This window comes from Sus scrofa, chromosome 14 (genome assembly GCF_054392235.1).
Source record: "Sus scrofa isolate SSC_HxYL_T2T_F1_AM1 chromosome 14, Sscrofa_HxYL_maternal_Yorkshire_Landrace_v2.0, whole genome shotgun sequence".
Lineage (NCBI taxonomy): Eukaryota > Metazoa > Chordata > Mammalia > Artiodactyla > Suidae > Sus > Sus scrofa.
In genome coordinates this window covers 134,713,906-134,734,677 of record NC_139396.1, presented here as the reverse complement: position 1 = coordinate 134,734,677, position 20,772 = coordinate 134,713,906, and the positions used below count along the sequence as shown (strand labels likewise).

The 20,772-nt window shown below is 40.3% G+C and overlaps 1 protein-coding gene across 4 annotated transcripts in view; it reads right to left on the bottom strand.

Moving 5' to 3' along the window:
• Positions 1-4,223: 4,223 nt before the first annotated feature.
• The window catches only part of SLF2 (SMC5-SMC6 complex localization factor 2), a 52,534-nt gene continuing 35,985 nt past the window's right edge, over positions 4,224-20,772 (bottom strand). For all 4 annotated transcript variants that reach the window (XM_084995164.1, XM_021072666.2, XM_021072665.2 and 1 more), the window contains exons 14-20: positions 20,629-20,726; positions 19,009-19,096; positions 16,758-16,889; positions 16,255-16,332; positions 14,299-14,385; positions 11,138-11,206; positions 4,224-7,492 (exon numbers count right to left, since the gene is read on the bottom strand). In XM_084995164.1, coding sequence (XP_084851290.1) covers positions 7,457-7,492; positions 11,138-11,206; positions 14,299-14,385; positions 16,255-16,332; positions 16,758-16,889; positions 19,009-19,096; positions 20,629-20,726 — 588 coding nt within the window. In that variant the 3' untranslated portion in view covers positions 4,224-7,456. The remainder of the gene's footprint in view (positions 7,493-11,137; positions 11,207-14,298; positions 14,386-16,254; positions 16,333-16,757; positions 16,890-19,008; positions 19,097-20,628; positions 20,727-20,772) is intronic.

The following is a 20,772-nucleotide window of genomic DNA, read 5'->3' as shown; positions in this document are numbered from 1 at the left end:
GGCGCAGCTCTCAACAGGGAACAGGGTCTTGATTCCTAGCTCAAGGGACTCCAGCCACTTGGTCTTTCAGCTTGAGGTCTGAGGGGGTTGAGGGAGTCAGGCTTGGAGGAAAGAAGTAACAGCCTGACCAGAAGTGTATACAGGAAATGCTGTTTTTCTGATTAAATAAGCCACAATCATTTGCACCTGTCCACTCAACCAAACCTTAACTGGGGTTCACTTCCTCAGGGACTGGGTCACTTGGATACCTGCCTCCACTTCCAGTTCATCTTGAACATAATTCGTAGGCCAGATCTTACAGTGAGCTCCTCCTGGGCTATCAAATATCCTGCCCTTCCTAGGTTTAATCACCTTGCCCAGCAGCAATCTAGGAAGCATCTCAGAATCAACTCCCCCAACTCCTGAGAACTCAACTAGTGTGATCCTCCTATGTGATCTGGCCTTGCAATGTCCCCTCAACTCAGTTCATACTTCCTTCCTACCACCTATTAAATTCTCCTCTAGGGTTTGAATCAAACCTGAACTCTCATGACTGGGACTGATCCTCCTCCTCTCATTTGTGACAATATTGACATGGGCCCATGAATAAGACCAAAACGATGAGGGCCACAGGGTCACTGGTGACTGAGTTTCACATGCGCCTAGGGGTCTGAGCTCTGGAGCAGCAGGGGGTGGGGGAACAGGCAGATGAGCATTGGCCTGAGAGGTGGTGAACAGGATTACAGTAGCCATCATTATTTAACTGAAGGAACCCTAGGAAAGACATGTCATCCCTCTTCTGAGTTCCACGAAGCTCAGTTTGGCACTTCCTCACAGACAGTCTCGTAGTTAGGGCTGCTGTGTGTGACTGTAGACTGCTAGACTGCAGGGCCCACGCCACACTTCTGCCACCCCCAGCACTCTAAATAGGATGTGTGTGTATGTGGAGGGGGAGGTAGCTGGGGAGGAATGCTTCAAGTGTACACTCACTTTTACAAAGAGTGTCCAAATTCATTTTTTCTTTGTACCTTTATTCCATCCTGAGGAATTAATAGCCCTATCTTATAGATGGGGAAACAGGCTCTAAGAGGTTAAGTGACTTGCCTTGAAATCAAGACTGGAAAAGCCTAAGAGGGAAGGAGCAGGGTAAACCTGAAAGGGAGTTGTCAGAGCAAAGGCAGAAATGTGCATGTCTGTGCACAGATGAGTGTTAGGGGTAGTAGGCAGAGGGGAAGGGGCAAGGATGAGGAGAGCCGAGTTTGATTCGATGGGAATAGAATAGAAAGTAGGAAACAGAAAGGAAAAGTCAACAAGTATGTCGGAGAAGACCACAGAAAAAATCCTGAAAGCGCTGATGGGCTGAGTGAGGAAGTCCAAGCTGGGAAGGCCAGGAGAGACACGACTATGTACAGTAAATCTGCAGTCCTCGTGGGAACGTGGGCTGGGGGTGACAGGGGAGGGAAGGCAGTAAGACTGCGAGACTTATAGTACCAGACAGGAGAGAAAGTAAACCGCAGAGGCCCAGCAGGCTAAGGGACACAGGAACTCAGTGCCGACTTCAGATACCTCAGGAGGCAGCAAGTAGGCCAAAGTGATTTATCAGTTCACCTACACTCTCTGAAGCAAGTCTTGCTCCTCTAAGGTGCTCTGCTGGCAGACTCAGAATCTCACACATTTTCAAATGAACAGAATGTGTAAATGACAATACTGAGTTCCAGCATAGCACTTGCCCAACTGTAGTTAGGGAGTTACTTCACTACCTCTGATAACATATTCAGACCACAGTCCATTTCTCTCGGCTGTCCTCCCACTTCAATCTCTGAACTTAATGAAAATATCAGATGTGACTGCAATTAATAGAACTTTTCTATAGGAAGCCTCTTTGGTTGACAGCACTCCTCTCTGAAAATCAGGCTGATAAAATATGAATGAGAGGAATAGTGCCAGTGGAAGAGACTCAAAATCAAAGCTAGAAATTAATCCTAACCTAGCCATAAGTTTGTATCCTGGGACACAGGAAGGTCATTCTTTGAGTGGGCTGCTTCTTAAAGTTGCTACCCTGATGGCTTCACAGGATGGCTATGAGAGGATCCCATCTGAAAACCTTCCCAAACACAGAACACAAATATGGGTTTTGTTTTTGCTAGGCTATTCTCAACTCCACTCCAGGGAAATGGCAGAGGGCAGTGCTGGTTGTCCTTAGCCACCTACATATGGGCATTTGGCTCCAGGTTTTGCACAGAGCAGTTACTCACTGTAGCAGGGATCCTAGGTGAAGGGGGTAGGTGAACGTGAGCAGAGGTTCCCTGAGGCAAGAGAACGTTGGCTTGGTCAGGTTGTCCTGCTTTCTGTTCACTTGCGGCAGCATCTCTGTTCCTGCTTTCCCACCTCCCCTTCTGGTTTGCCCAGCACTCCCTTTAGGTGTAGTGACCTTTATTTTGGCCATACATACAGCTGAGGTGCTTCTTCAGTAGGGACTGCCACCAGTGCAACAATGCCGTAGTCTCACTGTTCCACTGTGCCTCAGAAGCCTGTTCTGCCTGTAAAGTTTTCCTCCCAGCCAGTCGTCTTGGAGTCAGACCCAAAGCCGGGCCTTCTGGTTTGCCCTCTCTTGACTCCAGCCTGGGGAATAGTTAGCAAGGAAAAGGGAGTGTCAGGACATGTCCATAAATGATTGAAAATCACCACCCACCACCCCTTTCTCAGCTTTAGCATGCTGAAGTAAAAAAAGAAAAAAAAAAATCACAAATTTTTTTGCCAGTAGAGATAGAGCTGGAAAGAAAAACTTCTGGAGCTCCCTGTATCAGAAGGAATAGAGCATACATACATACACTCTTAATTTTGAGACGTGGTTTGCTCATGTTAGTGAATTGCAAACTGCCAAGATGAATTTTATTTTATTTTAGGGCCATACCCGCTGCGTATGGAAGTTCCCCGGCTAAGGGGTGAATTGGAGCTGCAGCCGCTGGCCTACACCACAGCCACAGCAACGCCAGATCCGAGCGAGCCATGTCTGTGACCTACACCACAGCCCCCAGCAACGCTGGAATCTGAGCCCACTGAGTGAGGCCAGGGATTGAACACACCTCCTCATGGATCCTAATCAGGTTCGTTTCCCCTGCGCCACAACAGGAACTCTCCAAGATCAATTTTAACTGTCATCTGAGAAGAGCCTCAAATTAGAGCTCACAGCATTTATTGTTCTTGTTATATGCCAGGCACTTTGCTAAGCACTTTTTAACTATTAGCTTATTTAGTCCTTACTAATCTTGAGGCAGACACTGTTATTATTCCTTTTAACAGATGAAGAAACTAAGGCTCAGAGAAGCCAAGTAACTTGTCAAAGAACAAATGGCTGGTATGGCAAATCTGGGATCTGAGGTCAGGCCTAAGGAAAAGGGCAAGGCTCTTAACTTGTACAAAGCTGTGCTGCCTGCCTCCCAGTAGGTACTTAAGGCCACGTCTCTGTTTTTGCCCAGGCTGTCACTCTCTACTCCTCTATCCCACAGTTGCAGAAAAGGGCTCACAGGCAGGCAGTCTCCTCCTAGCCAGCCAGTCAGAAGGGAGAAATACTGGCATGGTTCTGGAACCCGAGGCCTCTGGCAACCATTCCTACCCCTTCTATGAGCTCATGAGAACAGTATCTCCTGTGAGGAGGTATCAACCTATGTCTCCTCTCAGCTGGCGGATCCAGAGCCATTATCTTCTGCTTGGCAGGCTGGAGGTGGTCCTGAGTTCTGCCTTGTTTTCCCTTTCTTTGTCCAGAGCTCTGCCTCTGCATGGTTTCCCCTTTCTTTGTCCTGAGCTCTAGAATAATGGAGCCAGGCCAAAGGTATTCTTTCCAGTCCTCTTTGCCTAATAACAGAAAATATTTTCACCTGGATTTCAGAAGGTCCGATTCGTGAGGGTTGTGTGTGATGTTCACCACTGAATCCTAGAGTGTTTAGCATACAGTTGCTGAATGGACATAGTGAATGAGGTAATGTGAGAATGAGATTACTTGAATTTCTGACTGCAAAGTATAGAGCAAATTATGAATTGGGTTCTATAAAAGTGAACTGTGTACACCTACGGCTTCATGTGTTCCAGAAAAAGGAAACATCAAGCTAAAAAAACTATTGGAGAATCCAATGCAAGAGGAAGAAAGGAAGGTATCAGTATAAAAACTAGGTGAGGCAGGGGAAGAAACAGGATGTTCCAGATACTTAAACAATGCTACTCCCAAACAAATATTCAAACACATGTTCAAACTGAGAAAAAGCCGTTTTAATAACAGGCACATACATTCATAGGACTTTAAACAAGATGTAGTATAAAATCTTAAAAAAAAAAAAAGGAAAGAAAAAGAAAATCTGCATTTACTTGTAAACTTCCTAAAAGCTGGTGGATTAACTGGCTGACATGACTGCCCAGAGAAAACAAATGCACAGGTAAGGAGGTGCCGCAGCACTGTTAATGAGTAAGAACTAATCTCGGCTCATGCTCTACATGCCCAGTCGCCTGCAGCCTAAGCTTGCTTTCTTAAGACAAACCAAGACAGTCTTCCCCTAATTCTCCAACTAGGTCATTTGTTAATGGGTCGTCTCTTCAGTTTTACTTTTTTTTAAAAAAATTTCACAATTACTCTTGTTTAAAGACTCCACACATTATTACTGGCCAATCCCCACCAACCTACACATGTTTTGACAAAGAGGAAAATGCAAATGCTCCAACTAAACCTGGATGACAACACGCCATTTTCTATCTTTTACATCTGGGGAGATTTCTGTGAAGTCAAAAGCAAGATAGTACTTGTCCTTCAAAACAAAACCAAAATGTCAACCTTCCAAAAGGTGACAAAGGCACCACTGCCATCGGGAGACAGACAGAAAATGTACAAATGCTGTTGCCTTACTGCTACATAGACGTGTTTTGTGCACGGAGAGCCTCTTCACTTAACATGATATAACCAACAGAATTATATTTTAGGATAACAAGAAGAACAGTTTAGAAAAGGCAAACAGTTACACAAAAGCATAAACACAAGTACCTTAATTTTCAGCTTGCTATAAGGGTAATAAGTTTGACATACATATCCAGAAAATTAGACAAAGTGATTTTTGGCACAGAAATACTGCCAAACACACCACCACTCAAGGCAAGCTTTGTTTGCCAAGTCCAAAAAGTGGCCTGACATTCTCTGTGCAATGAACATATTCTCCCGCACTACCATCCCATTTCCTGGGCAACAGCAGCAAGAGGGAGAGAAAGCATGGGGACTCAAGAGGGAGAAGGAGAATACTTGATTTGGGAGAAAAATCATGACTATTTGTGCTAAGGAGAATCACAAAATTTTATGAGAACCCCAATGCAAATACTGGCTGGAATATGACCTGGAGACTAAAGACATCTACCACAGTCATAAATAAAAAGGGTCCAAACTGATGTTTGGCCATTTATTTTAAAGGGACAGATGAAGTATTTTCCTATAATGGAGAAAGACAATTAAAAATAGACTTTTCTTATTGGAACTGCTAAATAAAAATGTATCAAAGTGGTTTTAAATTTGATGGGCAGTTATCTGTTGAAACTGCAATACAAAAGGGTCACTTAAAAAAAAAAACCTGAATATCCCACTTGTCCCCCCGTCAATGTACACGATTAGAAAATATTTACACACTGTAATTACAAGCAATATAAGCAGTATTTTATACTTTGAGATATTGTACACTTTACACAATGCAAAATGAGAAAAATATGAACACTTATAAAATTACACACAAATAATGTATCTACAAAGTATTAAATTACAGCGAGTGAAAGCCCCCATTGTTGGGCAGATAGATGCCAGAGTTTCAAGCTTCTGTCAAATATAACTATTTGTATCTATCTCGTTAACCATAAGTGGCATTTTCTAATAATACCCTTGAGAGGTAGTATCAAGATAATATTCTTACCAGTAAACACAGAATAAAACTTTTGTTGGTCTGACTCTTGAAGCCTCATTCAGCTGGTGTTCTTGGGAACTGGATTAACTTAGTCTTCCCTATAAAATCTCTAACTGCTCAATGCCTGACATGGGCTCGAAAATTACTGATACTATTTTAAATGATAAATTTAGGATACAATGCTTTTTACTCCTAAGCCTCAGTTTAGAGGTAGAAAACTACTTTTCAAAATTAATTTCCTCCCCTCTCATACCATAAAGTCCAATTCCCTTCCCCTCCATCATCTTTCCTCCCACCACTGGAGGCAGTAGAGTGCTCAGGAGAGCAGTGTCATCTAAGTCAATGTCGAAAGAAAGAAAAACAAAGCTGGCCTTATCCTTCAAGAAACAAATCCTCCTAAAAGGGACACTCAGTCAACAAAAGAATTTTTCAGTTACCTAGTAAACATCTATTATTCCCAAAGGCTTCAGAGGGCCCTGGGCCTAAGACCAGCATGTGCGCTTCTACTAACCCTCTACTATATAAACCAAAGGATGGCTTTCCAGTGTTTAGGAATTTAGAGCAGCTGTGGTTTTCAAGTGCAACAAATTTAAAAAACAAGCACACACCCGCACACACACACACACATACACACGCGTGCGTAGTGTAGCAAAGAATAAACACCATTCGGGTCTCTGCCAAGGTTATATACTCATGAAAGTACGATTTTTGGAAACTTGTCCAGATCTTTAAGCTTTTACAATATAGACTTCTGTAATATGGCTACCAAGGGCCAGAGTTCTAAGATTTAGCCAGTATTTCAAAAATATATATACATATATGCACTTAAATCCAAAACAAACTGCATATATATGTTTTGGAATAAAAACAGAGCCACCATTTTAGAGCTTAACCTCTTCCCCTTAAGGTGATCTGACAATACACCAAATTTCTGTTTTGCAACTGTTTGTTTAAACGTATTTTTAAAACCTAATATATTTCTAAACCTTGAATATCGAAAAAAACTGCATGGACTGAAACCTCCCAGTGGTTTATAGGACTTATAGAAGAGATTTACCCTTTCTGCTACTAAACTTGGTTTTAAGCTTTCCCTTTGAGTCATAAAATAACGAACAGGAAAATTAAACCAAACTGACACTTGATCTTGGTTTCCATGTCCAGCTTCTCAAGTTGGTTCAAACCCTTTCTTACATATTTCCTGTGATTATCCAAGTGCTGCGAATACCCCCCGCCCCCCCCAAAAAAAAGATAACTGGCCTACGATTTAATGAGAGTTAAAAGGGGAAGGTTAGACATGCAGCTATTAGATGATTCTATCCTCCCCTCTTAGGGATTCTGCTCTTTTAAAAGGCCAGTTGTCTTAATTAAGCAGATCACATCTCATATCTGCTTCAGAAATGACAATTTCTTCATTACCAGCTTCATACTATACATTCAAGTAGCACATTTTCTTAGCCTTCCACTAGATGTTGCAGTAATCTTTTCTACTCCTTTAGGAAAGGCTCTTATTGAATTTCTCTTGGTTCATAATTTTGCTGCTGCAACTCCTGTTAAGAATCTGGTTCCCAGAAGTCATGGAGCTGCCCCTAGAAAAAGGAAGGGGGAAAAAAACAGGATATAGGAAAATCAGACTATGAATTAATCCTTATAAAACCAGTGATCATCAATAGGCTTTGATAATGAAAGTAATCTTGATATTGTACATTTCTCTGAAAATTTATGGTAATCAAAGAGTCAAGTTTCACATTTTATAACAATTTTTAAAAAGTACTTATGTTTTCCTCACCAACACACACAGGTAGAGGGATATATTCAAAAAGATTAAGTAAAATGTTAAGCTGATCAATATATAAAGTTTTAGTATTAAATTGTTTTAATGTTCACATCAGCAAAGATGGCCAGCCTAAAAAAAAGGTCTATAGAGGTTAGAAACTAAAATAAGAACAACGAAACACCAGCTTAAGATTTCTCAAAGCCTTCTCTAAAAGGGCATGAGTAACTTTTTTTTGGCTGCATCCACAGCATGCACAAATTCCCTGGCCAGGGATCAAACCCGCACTATGGCAGCAACTCAAGCTGATGCAGTGACAACGTGGAATCCTTAACCTGCACTGAGGCACAAGAGAACGCCAGGGCATGAATATCTTATGAAGAACACCAAGAGCAAAAGAGTCAACATGTTATAAAACAGTGAGACTATTTTTCCTAACTAATCTTCAGTGTTCCTATTACTTTGATATAAAATCAAACAACTTTTAGTCCCTATCTAATCAAAATGTGGTCCCTGAGCCAGTAGCACTGGCATCAATCGGAGAACCTGTTAGAAATGTAGAATATCCAGATCTAAGAAACCAAAACCTGCATTTCGACAAGTTCCTAGTTGAAGCCTATGTATGTTAAAATTGAGAAGCGTTGTTTTTTTTTTTTTTTTTTTTTTCGTTTTGGCTACATCCACAGCATGCAGACGTTCCTAGGCCAGGGATCAAACATATACCACAGCAGCGACCTGAGCCACAGCAGTGACAGTGCTGGATCTTTTAACCCACTGAACCACCAGGGAAATCTGGAGAAGCATTTTAGACAATCTATGGTAGTTGATCTGTAAATAAGCAAGATGGCAAATTTAATTAACAAGTGTTTAAATAATTCCCGTTAGATATAGCACCAAAACCCTAAGTGACAAAAGAACAAAAAAATAGATAAAGCTGGACTTCGTCACAATGAAAAATTCTGTTCTATGAATAATATCATCAAAACAATGAAAAGACAACACACTGAATGGGAGGAAGTATTTGCAAATTATATACCTAATGAGAGACATATTTAGAACATAAGGAAAATTCTTATAATTCCTAAAAGGAAAAAAAAAAATTTAAGATGGGCAAGAGGAGTTCCCACTGTGGCTAAGATGTAACGAACCCGACAAGTACCCATGAAGAAGCACGTTTAATCTGTAACACTTTAAGGATCCAGTGTTGCTGTGACCTGTGGTGTAGGTCAGTTGCGCCTCGGATCTGCTGTTGCTATGGCTGTGGCGCAGGCCAGCAGCTACAGCTCTGATTCCACCCCTGGCCTGGGAACTTCCATATGCCGTGAGTGTAACCCTTAAAAAAAAAAAAGAAAGACTCTTAACATCATTAGTCATTAGGGAAATGCACATTAAAATCACAATGACAGACAATGGCATTTGTGGCAACATGGATAGACCTAGAAATTATTATGCTAAGTGAAGTCAGTCAGACAATGAGACACCAACATCAAATGCTATCACTTATATGTGGAATCTGAAAAAAGGACACAATGAACTTCTTTGCAGAACAGATACTGACTCATAGACTTTGAAAAACTTACGGTTTCCAAAGGAGAGAGGCTGGGGGGTGGGGGAATGTTGGGGGTTTGGGATGGAAATGTTATAAAATTGGGTTGTGATGATCATTGTACAACTATAAATGTAATACATTCATTGAGTACTAAAAAAAAAAATCACAATGACAGGAGTTGCCCTTGTGGCTCAGTGGTTAACCAATCTGACTAGCATCCATGAGGACGGAGGTTCAATCCCTGGCCTTGCTCAGTGGGTTAAGAATCTGGTGTTGCCATGAGCTGTGGTGTAGGTTGGAGACTTGGCTCAGATCCCACGTTGCTGTGGCTGTGGTGTAGGCCAGCAGCTGCAGCTCTAATCTAACCCCTAGCCTGGAACCTCCATATGCTGAAAGGGCGATCCTAAAAAGCAAAATCACAATGACATTCCATATCTAACCCCCTACCTATGGCTGTATTTGAAAAGACAGATAATAAGTGTTGGCAAGACTATGGAGCAACTTGGAGTGCCCGTCGTGGCTCAGATCCCTGGCCTTGCGGGGATCCGGCGTTTCCGTGAACTGTGGTATGGGTTGCAGACCCAGCTTGGATCTGGCGTTGCTGTGGTTCTGGTGTAGGCCGGTGGTTACAGCTCCGATTAGACCCCCTAGCCTGGGAACCTCCATATGCCAAGGGAACAGACCTAGAAAAGGCAGAAAGACAAAAAAAGAATATGGAGCAATTAAAAACTTCAAACATTCTGGTGGTGAGAATATAAAACAGTGCAGCCACTCTGGAAAATAGTCTGGCAGTTCCTTAAAACATTTAAAACTGAATTACCATATGACCCAACAATCCTCCTCCCAGATATATGCCCAAAATGTTTTCATCTGAAAACATATTCATACCAAAACCTGTACATAAATGTTCATATAAGCATTATTCATAACAGCCAGGGAGTGGAAACAACACAAATGTCCATCTAATAAATAGATATATAAAATGTGATATATCCATACAATGGAATATTATTTGGCAAGAGAAAGGACATACAACATGCTATAACACAGATTAACTTTATAATATGTAAAAGAAGCCAATCATAAAAGACTATATCATATATAATTCCATTTGTATGAAATATCCAGAAGAGGCAAATCTATACAGAAAGAAAGTGGATTAGTGGTTGCCTAGGGCTTGAGGGGAGTGGGGATAGGATTGCAGGTAGTTGGGGAATGAGGACTCACTGCTAACAGGTATAGGATTTCTTTGTGGAGTGACAAACTGTTCTAAAGTTAAGACTGGTGATGATGGCACAACTGTGCCTATACTAAAAACTACCGTACACTTTAGGTGAAATGTATGTGAATTTTATCTGAATAAAGATATTAGAAAAATGCTTTGCATGAAATAACCTCCATTTGATGCAATGTAACATTTTAAAATGGAATCAACCACATTTGGAAATAAATTAGTGAGTGTAATAGCAAACAAAAATTTAAAAACATAAAGTATTATACTGGAATTTCCAGTTTATATTAAGATACCTAGAAACAAGTGCTGTCATGCTTTTTTCAAAGAGTATGAAGAGTTCTCACGGTGGCTCAGTGGTTAACAAATCCGACTAGGAACCATGAGGTTGCGGGTTTGATCCCTGGCCTTGCTCAGTGGGTTAACGATCCGGCATTGCTGTGAGCTGTGTAGTAGGTCGCAGACTCAGCTTGGATCCTGAGTTGCTGTGGCTCTGGCGTAGGCTGGTGGCTACAGCTCTGATTAGACCCCTAGCCTGGAAACCTCCATATGCTGCAGGTGCGGCTCTAGAAAACACACAAAGACAAAAACAAAACAAAACAAAACAAGCCAAAGAGTATGAAGAAATAACATTTAGCAAAACTATTAAGAATAAATAAAACTGTTTAATAAAATGACACCTGTGTAGGCCGGCAATTCTGGATTATTTCCTGCCATTTTCCATGTATTCTGGCAACCAAGTCTTTTACCTTAAAAATATCAAGAAGGGGAAAAGGGATCAGATCAAACCATTCTCAAATAAAATCAATTTAATGCTTGATACAAAAGACCTGATAGCTGTGACAAACCCACACCTAACAACTCATTTTAATTTTTGTCAAGAAAAAGAAACTATTCAACTTCTGGAGGGGCCTTCAAGTCATAGTGATTACTAAGACCTTTCTTCATCACCAGATCTAAATACTGAATGCTTAGGACCTCCACTTTCCCATTAGTTACTGAAAATCATCCTGAAAAACATATTCCCTGTCTTGAAGACATTTATACATCCAAAATTCACTGTTAAATTTCCCTAGGTTTTTGAAAGTACAGCTGACTTTCTTTTTTTTTTTTTTTTTTTTGTCTTTTTGCCATTTGTTGGGCCGCTCCGGCAGCATATGGAGATTCCCAGGCTAGGGGTCGAATCGGAGCTATAGCCACCGGCCTACACCAGAACCACAGCAACACGGGATCCGAGCCGAATCTGCAACCTACACTACAGCTCACGGCAACGCCGGATCCTTAACCAGCTGAGCAAGGCCAGGGATCAAACCCGCAACCTCACGGTTCTTATATTCGTTAACTACTGCGCCACGACGGGTAACTCCTTTTTTTTTTTGAAGTACAGCTGACTCTTGAACAATGTGGTGGTTAGTGGTGCCAAGCCCCCTGCACAGTAGAAAATCCTCACATTGCTCTATCTGCCTCAAAAACAAAGGAAGTGATACATGACTCACTTAAGGACAGGAAGCTGAAGCAGTCTGGATATAATCAGAACTCGAAATTGTGTTGTTCAGGAGCTCCTGCTGTGGCACAATGGGATGAGTGGTGTCTTGGGAGCACTGGGACGCAGGTTTGATCCCAGGGCCACAACGGTGGGTTAAGGTGGATTAAGGAACTGGTGGTTTTTTTTTTTTTTTTTTTTTTGGTCTTTTGTCTTTTTAGGGCCACACCCGCGGCATATGGAGGTTCCCAGGCTAGGGGTCTAATTGGAGCTACAGCTGCTGGCCTACACCGCAGCCACAGCAACGAGGGATCTGAGCCGCGTCTGCAACCTGCACCACAGCTCAAGGCAACGCCGGATCCTTAACCCAATGAGCAAGGCCAGGGATCGAACCCGCAACCTCATGGTTCCTAGTCTCTGCTGTGCCACGATGGGAACTCCAAGGGTCTGGTGTTTCTGTGGCTGTGGCTTAGGTCAAGATTGCTGCTCGGATCTGATCCCTAGACTGGGAATTCCTATGTCGTGGGGTGGCCAAAAAAGGGGGGAAAGAGAAAGAAAAAAACATAGTGTTGTTCAAAGGTGGACTGTATTATCAATCCTCTTTATTTTTTTATTTTAATTTTTTTACCTTTCTGTCTTTTCTAGGGCCGCACCCGTGGCATATGGAGGTTCCCAGGCCAGGGGTCTAATCGGAGCTGCAGCTGCCAGCCTACACCACAGCCACAGCAACTCAAGATCTGAGCCACGTCTGTGACCTACACCACAGCTCACGGCAACGCCGGATCCCCAACCCACCGAGCAAGGCCAGGGTTTGAACCTGCACCCTCACAGTTCCTAATCAGATTCGCCAACCACTGAGCTACGATGGGAACGCCAATCCTCTTTAAACACCTGATCTATTCCTCCATTTGGAGGGTTAGCTAGTCTTTATGTGAAAGTCAACTTACTACCACCCTAGAGAGTTTCAGTTGGTTCTTAGACATAACTTATTGACAAAATGTTTTAAATGAGTCAGCAATTACATAGCTGCTTTAAGTTTATAAAATAAACTGAAAGGTCAGTTTTCTCCATTTAGAGTTCAGCAGACTCAGTTTCTTCAAAACAATCATCATCTTTTCTCCTAGAGGCTTGTGGAGAGGCACACGATTTATTTATTTCAGCAGGACCATCCTCTGAAGCAATTTCCATAGACCTCTGTGTCATTCTCCACTTTAAGTAAGGGGAGCCTTGGCACCAGTCTACGCCTGTTCCTTGGCTTTAAGAAACAAAAACCTTGGGTGGTCCTTCTGAACATGTCTGTCAGCAGTAGCCACTACTACCAAGTTCTACGGGCCAGTAACTCTAGACAATGTTCAAAAGAATGTGCTTCTGAAACTATGGTTTCCACTCTAAGGCAAAGAGCTATCCCCTACATGTATTTGAAAATCTGCAATCTGATACAATTTCATTAGTGGCTCATTTTTGTATTTAACTTAAACCTATTAGATAAATATAGATACGAAATCCAAATGGGCATTGATGAAATGACCAACCTTTACAGCTAATTAATGTAAACTAGAAAGTTACAAAGCTGAAACTTCACATTCAATAACTATCTAAACAAAAATGGCAAGGAAGAATCAGCTTTACATTGCAAAAGTTAAAAGATGATTTAGAAAAAAAAAATCAGAGAAACCTGTTATCTCAAGAAAAATCATAAAATTGTTTTATTAATACTAAAGTTGCTTTCCTAACTCCATACTCATATATTCATCTTTTCTATCAACTTGTCCTTGAATATACTAAACCTTTACGAAAAAAAAGCTTATTATCAAGCTTACTGTTGAATCATTTCCATCCTAGAGCTCAGAGTGGGTAATGTAAGACTCAGATTTGAAGAGTCCTTCCTCTAAAACATTCTCTAATGGAACAAAGAATAACAGAAAACCTATTTCTTTTTGAAGAATGAAACAAATTTATACCATCACAAGATTGTATAGCTACTGTTATAAACTGTTACAAAGTTTATTTATTTATACAATGTTTTAATTCTTGAAGCTAACAAGTATAAAAGTCTTCATTTGTGCAATTAGAAAAAAACTGAGGAGTTTCATTAGTACTGGAAGTTTTCTATTTAGTATCAGGAGTTTTAGGACAGAAAGTGAAAAATATATTTGTTTTGAGATTTTTTTTTCCCTTTCCCTTTCAACCTAGCTAGAAGTACTTAGTAGAAACTAATCTGTTATTAAAGGAAAGTCATAGCTCTAATCTTACATGCTCTTTTTTAAAGAGGCTTATGCTTTTCTTGCTCAAATATTAATGAAACCAGGGTTAAACAAATAAACAAAAAACCTAACAATAAGAAAAATGCATACTTACCTTAGTTCTATAAAACAGTCTTGCATCTTCCCTAATATCACACTTAACATGCTTTTCCAAAGCCCCACAGAGGAGCACAAAGTGCTTCTGTGTAAAACAAATGCAAGGGATGAGAATAACTCTGAAGCATTACAGATTTACAAAGAAGAGATTATGTAGCTAGAACAACTAAAAATCATTTAAAAAATATACCTTAGCAATTTCTGATGTTAACCATCCAACGTAATAGCAGTCATATCAGTAAAAAAGTAGTAACTGCCATAACAGTAAAGACTATTATGGTTTATTGCTAGTTAATGCAAAAAAACACACAAAAATAAAGGCTGTACATTAATAAAAATTAACCCTAGAGTTCAGACTGTGATGTAGTGCCCCCAAATTTCTGTTAACACATTCTCTAATGAAATATTTAAGTAACAGCTAACCTATCTCTATGAACAAAACAAGGTTTAACAGTAGTTCCCTGAAAAATTGTCTTCTAAGTTTTAGAAGGATAAGTCCAACATAGTCTCTCATATATGTGTATGTGTGTGTGTGTGTGTATATAAATATACACACAATATACATATACATATATAAAACAAAGGTTGAAAATGCTCAAGTGAGAATGTAAATGGACATTTTTCGTGGTGAAATGTGATAACAACCACTTTAAAATAAATTTGAAAAATTTATGACCTTTGATATAGCATTTCTACTTCTAGGAATTTACTCTATAGAGATACTACTTCCATAGGTTCATGTTAGCACTCTGTGTCATCACAAAAAAAATGTAATGTTCTTCAATAAAGTTTTTTCTGTTTGTTTTTTTAGAGCCACACCTGTGGCATATGGATATTCCTATGCTAGGGGCTGAATCAGAGCTACAGCTGTTGGCCTATGCCACAGCAACACCAGATCCCAGCCGTATCTGGGACCTACACCACAGCTCATAGCAATGCCGCATTCTTAACCCACTGAGCAAGGCTAGGGATTGAACCCGCATCCTCATCAATACTAGTCGCGTTTGTTACCACTGAGCCACAACAGGAACTCTGAGATTTTGAAATACTATAGTTATTAAACAGAAGTGCTAATAATTTAAAGTGGGGCAAAAAGGATAAGTTACAAATAATATGAATAGTATGACTCCATTTCTGTGAAAATAATTACGTTAGTATGTGCATAAATTATGGAGAAATTTAAAGGAGGGCACCAGATTACAGAATCTCACTTTCTAGCTTATACGGTTTTATAATAATTGAATTTTAAAGAAATAATCATTGATTGTCTTCTAATCAGGAAAAAATAATTTAAAAAAGTAAAGACCATATGTAAGAACACTACAGATGATTATATTAGCTTCCAATCAGGAGGGAAAACACAGTTCTATGTACAATAGTGTTTATACAAACACATGAATCAGTCTTGTGTCTTTTTGATCATGCCTATAAAGTTTAAATAGGGGCTGGATTGCCTAAGGTGTGAAACATGAAGAATTAAAAGGAGAACGGTAGTACAGAAAGAATAAAATAATTCAAAAATAAATGGAGAGAGAATTTAGAAATGCTTATCTGAAGTAGCCTGATTTACCATCAGTTTAATTTTGAAGGCGAACATTATTTGCAAAGGAAAAACAAGTGGAGTAGGAACAGAAATGGGAAGAGACCAGCTAAGAGCTAGCCTATTTGGTATTTGGTGATCCTGATATCTTATTAATATATTACATGTTGCCAAGTTATGACAGCTAAGTTCCACTCCAATACACAGAACTAACATTTGTGGACAAGTAATTCTTGTCAATGACATGGCTGCAAGGTCACTATTACTTCTCTTTTCAGAGCACGCTGGGATTTCTATAGTGAATCCAAAGTTAACTAGATAAAAGTTATTAAGTTTTCTCCTATAAAAAGAATGTTCACTTGTTCCATCAATAGTGATATTTATTAAAAACAAAAACCACTAAAAAATACCTACCCGTTGTCCAGAAGAAAAAGAATGAGAACAACTAACTTCGCCGACTAAATGAAGAAGAATATAGGTCAGGTAATATGCCTGGTAGAAAAATGAATAAAATGAACACCCAAATTAGTTATTATACATGTCATCTTTTCACACGTTAGAAAAGTTGCCTAGGAAGGATTAACAATTTGCTGAAGTTAACTGAACTGATAAGAAAAAGCCAAGCATTTAACTGAGGATTCCTGATGTCTAACTCAAGTGCATTCCTTTTACCACTTCACAAATGCCCTAGTAAAGGGCTACAAAAGATATTCCCACTATTAAATTACCAACAACTGTTCTTTTACCTCAATTCTCAAGTTAACTGAAGAATTTCATGACAGCAATAAATAAAAATACCATTCACTATATAATTATGTTTGGTAGGGTGTATCTTTAATTACAGAAATATCTATGGATAGGAAGTTGTCATTAGTTATGCTCATATACACTCCTTGGAAATGATCTAGCCATGATACCTGCTTTTCAAGTTCCAAATGAAGACTATCATCAATAGTGCCATTTGGTTGTTCATTCCTTTTCTTCCGGACCATTTTCTTCAACAAATCTGAAGGCTTCATTTGCACAAGGTAGCGATGTAAGACTGATATCTATCAAAAGAAAGAGAAGAAACTGAATATTAAGCAATATGGTTGCTTTTCCTGAGGATCTTTTTTTTGCATGTCCTCTGTTTATTCTGCCTTCTCAAATTTTGCCCCTTTAGTTTCTTTTTTTAGGCTATGCCCATGGCATGTGGACGTTTCTGCAGCCAGGGTTCGAACCCATGGCAATCTAAGACACTACAGCAGCAATCTAAGACACTACAGTGACAACGCCAGGTCCTTACCACAAGAGAACTCCTCCCTTTCACTTCTTATAGTCCAGTGATACCCTTTTTATTCTTTACTTAAAAGTCCTCAATTGCTTAAAGGGGATTTTATTTATTTATTTATTTGTCTTTTCTAGGGCTGCACCCGCAGCATATGGAGGTTCCCAGGCTAGGGGTTTAATTGGAGCTGTAGCTGCCGGCCTACACCACAGCCACAGCCACACGGGATCCGAGCCGCATCTGCAACCTACACCACAGCTCACGGCAACACCAGATCTTTAACCCACTGAGCAAGGCCAGGGATCGAACCTGCAACCTCATGGTTCCTAGTTGGATTCGTTAACCACTGAGCCATGACGGGAATTCATTAAAAGGGATTTTAAATGAAAGATTAGGACCTGTAACTCAGGATTAAAAACTTGAGGAGACCAAATGGCATTATAATAGAGGTCAAAGGGAGTATTTCTCTGAGAAATTATTTGAAAATCAGCAAAGCTGAATCTTCTTCCCTGTGACTAAAAGTCATTGAATTCTGAAAAGAATTCTCTTTTGATGGCAGTAAATATCACTGAGAGGATTGAAAGCTATCTGCTAATTACTCTGGTGGTTCAGGTGTGGTCCCCCCATAAATCTAGAATCAAATCTTCCTCAATTCTACTAATGTAGAAACCAACTGTCTCTAATCTCCTTGTCCCATAACACCTTGTGAATACTTCCATCACCGTTCTTGCTACAATGTACCACAATGGTTGGTTAATTGTTTCAACCATTAGATTATGTTTTCAAGGTTAGAGTCTTTAATTTATTCATTAAAAAAAAAATCCCTAGGACCTAGCAGATTTTTACTGAAATACAATTCAAACAAGAACACCACAGCTAGATCACGTTCTATGTTTTCATTTTTTTTTCTTTCTTTTGACAGCCATATCTATGGCATATGGAAGTTCCCAGGCTAGGGGTCAAATCAGAGCTGCAGCTGCTGGCCTATGCCACAGCCACGGCAACACTGGATCCAAGCTGCACCTGTGACCTACACTGCAGCTTGTGGCAATGCTGGATCCTTAACCCACTGTGTGAGACCAGGGATTGAACCTGTATCCTCACAGACACTATGTTGGGTCCTTAACTGGCTGAGCCACAATGGGAACTCCGAGTTTTCAAATACAACTATAATTGCCTCATTAGTGCTATTAATGTTTGTAAAAAGCCCTCAAGACTTCTCAGAGTGGGATCTCCACAGGACATGTTTATATACACTCATACATACGTGACATATGCACTACTGAACAAATACTAACCACATTCAAGCCCTGTAATTTAAACTGTTTGATATTAAAACAGGTGCAAGATACAAGTAATGTATAATAGTTCTGCAATTTCTAATCTTGTGATAAACTAATGTTGATAAAGTGAACTAATTAGATGCCATATTGATATAGAACATTACGATTTTCCCAGTACTTCTTATACATTAATTCATCTAATTGGCCACAACCATCCTGTGTGGTAGAGGGCTTGATACTATCTCCATTTTGCAGATGAAGAAACTGGGTCTCATTAATTAAGTAATGATTACATGAATTATGCCTGAGAGTTAAGTTCTAAATCTAGGACTTTTGATATAGATCCATGAATTTTCTCTACATGTCACTAATTCATCCATCCATCCCACTATCCTTTTTCAGCTGTGCTCATGCCATATGGAAGTTCCCGTGACAGGGATCAAATAGGAGCTACAGTTGTGACCTATGCTGCAGCTACACCAGATCTTTAACCCACTGTGCTGAGCTGGGGATAGAATTGGCACAGTCAAAGAGACAAGCTAGATCACTGACCCACTGTGCCACAGCAGGAGCTCTCCTGTCCCATTTATTAAAAGAAAACAAAAATGTTATTTATACCTGCAGATTATTCGCATTAGGGATATCTTCATGTTTCTCATCCAAAAGCTTTGAAATAATCACTAGGCTGAGGCACTGTCTCAGCTGCCTGGAATTAGAATTTTAAAGTATTTAGAATGTGTTTAATCAACACTGCTTAAGAAGCAAATGAATGAGACAAAAGAAGTTCTCATTCAAAACATAGCTAATGTTTCAAGAAAAGGCTATATAAGAATATATAAGCTTTTACTAGAAGAGTAAAACTTTCATGTAAAATATTTTCACACCAAGTTGGAGTTGCTTTAAGCTCAAGCAAATCATTAACAGCCTTTATTTTTTGACAATTTTCATTTACTTTTTTTTTTAGACTGCACCCAGGGCACACGGAAGTTCCCAGGCCAGGGATCGAACCTGCACCACAGCAGCGATCTAAGCCGCCTCAGTGACAATGCTGGATCCTTAACTTGCTGTTCCACAAGAGAACTCCCAACAGCCTTTATTATTTTATTTTTTTAGGGCCGAACCCATGGCATATGGAAGTTCCTGGGTTAGGAGTTGAATTGGAGCTGTAGCTGTTAGCCTACACCACAGCCACAGCAACGCCAAATCTGAGCCACATCTGCAACCTACACCACAGCTTACTGCAATGCTGGATCCTTAACCCACTGAGTGAGGTCAGGGATTGAACCTGTGTTTTCATGGATACTAGTCAGATTTGTTTCCACTAATCACGACAAGAATTCCCCAACAGCCTTTACTTTTTACTCTGTTATTTACTGTTAGAAAACCTATTTTATTGTTGGAATTTCTTTTTATTAAAGGAAAAAAATGCTAATTGATTCATTTTCATGGGATATGCCATCTATATTAAGTTACCAGATAAGCTAAAATTAAAAATGAAGAAAGCGATCTTTGTTACATATCAGAATCAGGCCTGTCCATGTCTCTTCCCACAGCTGAATATGAAATAAAAGACTCTGGTCTAACACTCAAGGAATGATGAAAGAAAACAAAGGATCTAAAAGCATTTCACGGGAGTTCCTGTTGTGGTGCAGCAGAAACGAATCTGGCTAGGAACCATGGGGTTTTGGGTTCGATCCCTGGCCTCACTCAGTGGGTTAAGGATCCAGCATTGCTATAAGCCATGGTGTAGGTCACAGACATGGCTCAGATCTGGCGTTGCTGTGGCTGTGGTGTAGGCTGGCAGCTGTAGCTCCGATCAGACCCCTAGCCTGGGAACCTCCATATGCCCTGGGTGCGGCCCTTGAAAAGACAAGAAATAAATAAACGCATTTCACTAATATAAACATTTTTTTCTTAGTGTCTAATTCTCACTTTTCTTTCTTTCTTTTTTTTTTTTTTTTGTCTTGTGTTGTTGTTGCTATTTCTTGGGCCGCTCCTGCGGCATATGGAGGTTCCCAGGCTAGGGGTTGAAACGGAGCTGTAGCTACCGGCCTACGTCAGAGCCACAGCAACGCGGGATCCGAGCCGCGTCTGCAACCTACACCACAGCTCACGGCAACGCCGGATCCTTAACCCACTGAGCAAGGGCAGGGACCGAACCCGCAACCTCATGGTTCCTAGTCAGATTCGTTAACCACTGCGCCACGACGGGAACTCCTAATTCTCACTTTTCAATACCTTCCACGTGATGTCCAGTTAGGGACCAGCTGTACCAACCATAGAAGGTTGTGGGGATGATTAGAGAGTTCATTTATGGCCAAACAGAGTTCAGGCACCTGAAAACAAACAGAAAGCAATATTTTTCAAACCGGTCAGTGGAAT